Here is a 7,633-nt window from a genome sequence, read left to right as displayed (position 1 = left end):
GCTTTGAACTAGGGTGGCAGAAAAGTAAGGAAAATGGAGTAGTTGTGCCAATGGTAAAAGAAGTAAGGGCAGCATTTTCCTTAAGGTCCAGAGAGAAATGAATTGTTTCTGTGATTCCTAACAAGATAATCACTTACTTGCAAAGCTGACTGTCAGGGAGTATTTTCCAGGGGAAGCATGTGAAAACCTCCATGAAACTGGGGCTTGGAGTCTTTTCAGCTCATGACTAGAGAAGCATTTCTTCTGCCCAAAAGATCACCTGGCTGTGAAGAGGTGAGGCAGGGGTCTGCAAAAGTGACACATCCTACATTTTTTCACCTTTACAAAATCAGTGGGGCTTGAACCGAGTGTCTGAAAATTTTATTTCATAGAGACTTTTGTTTAATGAAAAGAACAAAGTAGCCCATGGTGCTAAAGCCATGTGTCCATATAAACTGAAGGACTCCTGATCCAACACTGTGCCCATAACAGCTTAATGTTTGCAATTGTGGAAAGAACTACTTTTGCAAAGGCTCTCTGGTATTAGAAAAATTGTATTAATTCTACCCAGAAGTATAAAAGCTGGCCCCTTTGTAATATTAGTAATATCAAGGTCTCTACTGATAGTGTTATTTTAAAATGATGCCCAGTCTACATCTGTATATCTTATTCGTTCTTAAACAAATGGCAATCGGCAGATATAAGTCTGCCTTTAGGTGTCTGCATGGGTACCAGGCTGTCCTTCAAAACCATATGCATAAAGAGAGGCCCAGCAGAATTCTCTGCCCATAGGATATACAGTAGATTTAGTTTTCTGGCTTTTCAATAACTAGAAGCTTATCCACCTGGATTTCTCATTTGCCCTATTAAAAATCATCTGGCTATCAACTATTGTCCAAAACAATGGAAATACGGCAGTTTGAAATGCTTGCTTTAGCATTTATTTCTCAGAATATTGTTAATTAATTCCTTGGGTTCTTTTTGGAGATGGGAGGGTATCATAGAAAAAAGAAAGGATATGTCACAAATTAAATGCATTTTGTTTGTTTACTAAATGACACCACTCATTTTTTTGTCTCTGCATAAGGTAATAGAACATTTATATTTCCTTCACTTCATTTTGAAACCTCTTACTTAAAGTCATCTGTAACATATTTGCCTGTTAAACTCTACAAGGTGGTATTTGCAAAACAAATTTGAAAAATTCCTCTTTACACGTAATACATTTTACAAATGGTAAAGGAATAAGAGAATGAGAAAAAAATAATTGTAATGTTTTAAAGCAAGTTTTCTTAAGTGGAACCTGCTTTTTATATGCCCACTTTCAGCTCAACCTAACAAATAACAATTTTAAATGGCAAACATTTTTTACTATGCAAAATCCATCCTACATTTTCATATCCTGCATTTTATTTTGCTACATTATATTTTGTGGTTAGTTTTCTAGTGTGATTTATTTAATAGTATTAAAATCATTTAACATCTGTTAACCTAACTAAATCTACATCTTACAGCATTATCATGGTTCTGTCCAGATATATACATGCTTTCATAATCACCTTTTCTATTACCTTATGAACTACATATACTAGTTAAATAACCAACATTTATAGATGGATGAATAATTCAAGTTTTGAAATAAAGTTTAGATAGCTCTAGAAAAACATGTATTTACATCCTTCCCTGTTGGGCTTAACCAATTTCCTTTTTTTTTTTTTTTTTTTAATTTTTGACACTTCAAAAAGCATGTTGATAACCCTTTCAACTTCATGTAGGGGCAGCATCTCACAGTCCTACTGGTTTGTCCTAGGCATTGGAAATATACATGATCTTCATGCCAAGTCTTGATTTTACAAGGTATTAACACATACATTATATACACTTAGAAGAACACTGTTTCTCCTCTCCAGCTACAAATATTGTCATTCTTCCTGATCTACTAAGAAAACAATCTCAAATTTTTAGTTTATACATTTTAATCTGATTTGAGTTTTGCATTGTTTTTCATTCCATTTCAAGAATATTGCCCGAGAAAAACTTTCATCCTAACCTGTGCCACTAATATTTGGAAAATCAATTTCTACTCAGTAGTTCAAGCATCTCTTTGTGGTTCAGGATGCTTTGAGGTTCTGGGTCTACCTCGGTTTAGAAAACTTCTTTTCTCACCTGCCTAAGAACCACTGCCCTAAACAACCATTTAATTATACAGTTTTTCTTACCTGGAAATAAGATTCCCCAAGATAGGTATGAGCTACAAGATTTGGTGATTTAAAAAATACAGTCTGTGTAATTTGACTACTAATTTTCTTTAAATTTACTTAATTGGTTCTGCATATTTGCACTGATATAACTAGCCTACAATAATCTGATATTCTGATGCACTTCACAGGTTAATTGGCATTTCAAAATTTCACTCTACTGAGTTGAATAAGTTATTCTTTGGAACAAATGAAACTTTTTTTTTCTCCCTCTCATACACTCTGAAATATGTTTTCCTAGGGGGACAAAAATAAATCAAAAGAGAAACCCTAAAACAACTGAAATCAAGTATGTGCTACAGAAATCATTCAAAAGGAACAATAAAGTTCTTGTGAAGCATTTTGGGTCATTTTGGATTATACTTGCATCTATCTCCAGTTATTAGTACCTTATGTGTAAGGGTCTTATGTTCCTAGGATGACAGAGACACTACCTTCACTGAATACATTTCTATTACCTTAACAGTAAAATAATTATTTTTCTTTCCTTCTTCAATATGTGATTCTGCTTTTCATATCCCCATAGAAACCATATGAATATTGTAAATCAGGAGAAAAAATCAAGTTCTAGTATCCAACAAGGATGCTGTCAGTGATGAGTTGGTACAGATTTATTTAGAAAGAGAGGTTCATATCTAAACTTTCATAAACACTGATGTGAGGACCCCTTTTCCTGGATACTCCTCTGACTGGGTGAAAGAGCTCTAAGCTATTAGGCTGTGGCCCCTGAATCATTCTGTGTCTTCAATCCTGGGAAGTTCATGTTTGAATTTCACTGGAAGAGCTCTCACAAACCCCACGCTTGCTCTACCTCAGCCTTTAAGCTTCCCTCACTTTTCATAACTCAGGAAGAAACCAATCCCAATTTCTCCAATGTTCCTGGCCAAAGACCAACATCTATTGTTGATTTAATGGTTAAGTTAGAATCCATATAGGACAATTAGCCAGTGATACAATATCCTTCTAGAACAGTTTGTGTTTGAATGATAACACTGAAACTATCCTATTTGCTAACTTCAGGAGCTTGTAGGGTGTTTCACTCATGTCCCACATGAGTTCACAGGAGATCTTTTAACAAAGAGTTGATTTTATATGACTATTCATAAAATAGTCCATGCAATTGTATTCCTTGAATTATATAAAAAAATTAAATGTCATGCCAAATAAATCTGGATCGTAAAATTTTAAAGTTAGGGATAGTATTGCATTTATCTTGGTGTTCCCCACATAACACAGTGCTTTTAGTAGACTATAAATAAATATGAGTTGAAAAAATAAGGGAGCTGAATGGCTAGATAGATCTACTTTTCAAAATAGGCAGAAACCTAGATTTCTTTTCATCCTTTTTCTCTAAACTCTCCTCTTTGCCAATAGAGATTTTTAGTCTAATTGCTTTCAATTAGGTTATACATTCAAATTTGATCCCAATACTTTAACATTGGAAAGAAATATTTTTTAAAAATTCCAAATGAATTGGCCAGATTTTCCTAAAAGAGAGAGATTTTTATCCAATTTTTCTAATTACTGACCTGAGGCCCCCTTTTCCTGAAAACTCATTCCTACTATTTGTTCCCATTGCTCATCTTAACTCAGTAGGTATTCTTTAAAGTGATACACAAGAAAGGTGGCTCTAGAACTAGGATGCTGTGTTTGAAGAAAAAGAGTTATTATATAAAGTATCAAAAGAGTAGTATGTTGGATATTAAAATAATTACATGAGAAGTTTTTTCACATTTATTTACAACTTTTGACCCAAGGACCTATCTATCAGCAGTGAATGTTTGTATTTCTTTTTATTATACCAATTTATGTGCAAAGAGTTACCTTCCACTTAATATAGAGTCTTATACTAGAAATTCCATGGAATTCAAGCCAATCCTTACTTGCATTCCTTCAAGTGGAGTATACAAACTGGACAAATTTCCTTGTTTAGGAAATGTGATATCACATGTTGATCATGTGCTGACCCTCTCACCATAATCCCAAAGTGTTCCAAAGTCCTAATTTGCTTGGTTTGGCATTTCCACAGTCTTTCTTTATCTTAGCTCTTTTTTTTTTTAAAAAAAAAGTACTTAAATGAATTATTTTGCTGGTTGCTTCCATATTGCTTCATTCAAAATCCAAAATGGAGTTCAGAGAGAGAACAAATAAAATTATAGCTTAGGTGCAAACTACATTTCTGAGTATCTGCCAAGTAGACATACCCAATCCAGTGTGTTTCTTCCAGTTCAATGGATTCCCCATTGGACCACCCCTGAAAGTGTCAGTAGTTTTCATGAACCACACAGAACTGTCTCTTAGTTTCCCTTCTACTCTTAACATTACCAACTGCCTATCAAGTACTGTCATTCATAGAGGGGAAGAAAATGTTGAAGAATGTAAAGGATTGGGGGGGGGGATACATATTCAATAGTGTAAAACACAAAAGTAAGATTTGATGTTACATTTGACTAATATCTTGGCTTCCCCTTCTAATTCTAAAGACTGCATGTTTAAAATAGTGGCCATTTCACCATATTAAAATATTTCTTTTTACAATTCTTTCAATTTATAGCAACACCTAAGAAGGTTTGATGGAAAAATGTTTGCAATTATAAATTAAAGCTGAAAAGAGGGGAGAAAGTAATATGAAGAGACAGATCAAAGCAAAACAAAATTAAAAAAACAAAAGAGCTCTCCAAACATAATTACTAGTTATAACTTTGATGAAGATTCAAAACTTATGAAAGCTGATTTGGCCATTCTTGCTTGTCAAGATTGAAACTGTCTGAGAAAGAGATTGGATTTTCAATCTTAGTTACTATCATACATTATAAAAAAGGTTATCATTTTGTTCTTCTGGAAACATCATTAGGATTTCCAGGGATGCTGAAAATGTACACATCGGTTCCTGCAGCTTGGGTCTTTCAAGCATGTGCATTGAAATACAGGAAGGAAGGAAGGAAGGAAGGAAGGTAGGAAGGAAGGAAGGAAGGAAGGAAGGCAGGCAAAGAAAACAATGTAAAAAAAAAAGTTGGGAACTAGTTTGACAGCAGGCAGTATTGTCTCATATTTGCTGGTCCTTCTCTAGCTGTTCCAGTCTCCTGACCAACCCATGCAGAGAAATGAAGAAACAGTGTGGTTCCTCCTGTCTTTCTCTTTCAGTCCTTCCTTCTAATGTTCAAGTTAGATAAGCACATAACTATCATTGCATCTTGATATCTTCCACTGGGAAGTGTCAGAACTACTGGCCTTGAGAGTAGAGGGAAGACCACAAGAGAAAGAGAGGCAGCGGGGAAATTGGAGCGGGCGTCTCTCTCCACCTGAAAACCACTGCTGAGCTTACACCACAGTATTCCGGTGTCTGTAGGGTGGAGGAGGCAGCACAGTGCCTGGCTTCAGCGAGAACTCAGAGAGGTATTCAGGATTCTCTGCCACAATAGGCCGGATCCTTCCATTTTGTTTATAAAAATATTTTGTGCTGTACTCCTGCAGGTAGTCTGGGTGCTGAAGGGTGCTCCGAGGTGGCAGGCTGTGGTTCCAGTAGTCAGGGTTGTCGAATGCTTTCTTGGCCTTCTCTGGCACAGACAGTACGTTGTTCTTCAGGTATTCAGAGTTCCCCAAGGTGTTGGCAAAGGTGTTGAGGTACAGTGGCTCATTCACATACTCATCCTCTGCCTTGGGTGGACCGTGGGAAGCACTGTGATATTCAGGATTATCCAAAGCTTGAAGGTCTCCATTTTTCCTCCGAGAGACAAAAGGGTTCTCCTCCACAGGGTTCAGGTATTCTGATGTAATACAAAAGTATCAGTTAACATCTACTTTCTGGAAAATATTAATCAGACCATGGTTATACAGAATGGTTAGCTTCTTTTTCCAGGATAATAAAGCCACATATTTCAGGAATTTTCACAAAAAGCTTTTGTTGATTACTACTATCATATGAAAGAGGAGTAAGTGGGCAAAAAAGGTTAGTGACAAAACAAGGCACCGACAAGGCCAGGGTCAGAGTCCCTGTCCCCTAGATTGTTCTTCTTTCTTTCTGCTTGCATTTGTCTCTCCTACTTATGGGGCCAGTTGTTTAAATGCTTCTATTTTCTAAAAGTTGGTAATTTATGTTGGAAGATAAGACAAACTATCAAGGTTAAATAGATTTTAAATATGGAGAAATGAGAATTTTTAAAGAATATTGGAAGATCAAAATGTCTACAGATTAACTCCATGTCAAGATAAATGGATGAAGTGAAATAAAAGTAGTTTTTAGTCTACATAATTTGCTTAGAATGTCTGCATAGGTAACAAGGATTTGATTACAGATTTTCCCTCAGAAAGATTTACACACAGGAAAGAAAACATCTAAGGAAAAGACTCAACTAATCAAATAATATAGACATCTAACATGCCTCTATATTGACTTGCTTGACAAAATATATGCTTAACAATAAATATAATTGTAACATTTATTTCCAATAGCTAATCATAATCATAAAATAGCAAATTATTAGTTTGAATCATATGAAATTGCTATTTTGTAGGTTGAAGCTAGTCATATAGCAGCTATTTTGCATGATTCAGTCTAATAAATAGGTATTGGGCTAGAATAGATACTGGGCTAGAATTTTCAAAAATACTGCTAATTTATGCTGCTCTCCTCATGTTTAATGCTATTCCTATGTTTATAGTATAGAATATATATAGACATATATACACATATATAGTAGACCCTCTTTTTAAATATATGCACAAAAATGACACTTTAGCTATTCCTACTTTGGTGTTGGGGTAGGGAGAGGGCATAACTGTTTGTTGAGATGCTACCATTCTGAAACAAACTTTCTATCCCCTATAATAAACCCGACATGTAGAGAGAAAAATCTCATCAACCCAGGGTTATTTTTTCCTGGATATAGGCCTACTGGATATAGTTAACTATTTAGTATCATGTGCAAGTTAAAAGACAGTAATGAATATCCCACCATCATATACACAGATTACAGTTCAATAATTTACAAGGCACTATTATTTCATCCCTTTTTACAATCCTGTGAAAAAGGAAGTGCAAGGTGTATTCTTCCAGCATTATAGACAGAAAATTGAGATTAAATGATGTATGAAGGATATAATTTGTGTTGAACTAGAATTCAAATTCCCTAACTCCTGTTGAATAATCTTGTTCTACTGCACTGTTTTCACTATTGCCCCTACAGGAGGAGGCTGAACTTCACACTTCATCATAAGTTTTAATTTGAATGGTTCTCAAAGCTACTGTCATTTTAAGAAAAATATATGAAAAATACCTATAAGGGAGTAAGAATTGGATTTTTCTTATCAGAGTCCTGAAACTTCTTAATGGAAAGTATAGGAATGTCTATACTAAAATTCTCTACTCTCTGAGAACTGGGCTGGAGTTCTACATA

General features: G+C 35.0%; 1 protein-coding gene across 1 annotated transcript in view; it reads right to left on the bottom strand.

Moving 5' to 3' along the window:
* Positions 1-1,677: 1,677 nt before the first annotated feature.
* The window catches only part of ERBB4 (erb-b2 receptor tyrosine kinase 4), a 1,112,005-nt gene continuing 1,106,049 nt past the window's right edge, over positions 1,678-7,633 (bottom strand). Inside the window, exon 28 of the mRNA XM_030852949.2 lies at positions 1,678-6,004. Within this exon, the coding sequence (XP_030708809.1) occupies positions 5,559-6,004 (446 nt within the window). The 3' untranslated portion in view covers positions 1,678-5,558. The remainder of the gene's footprint in view (positions 6,005-7,633) is intronic.

The sequence above is a fragment of the Globicephala melas genome, chromosome 7, assembly GCF_963455315.2.
Source record: "Globicephala melas chromosome 7, mGloMel1.2, whole genome shotgun sequence".
Classification (NCBI taxonomy): Eukaryota; Metazoa; Chordata; class Mammalia; order Artiodactyla; family Delphinidae; genus Globicephala; species Globicephala melas.
This window is presented reverse-complemented; position numbering and strand designations above follow the sequence as displayed.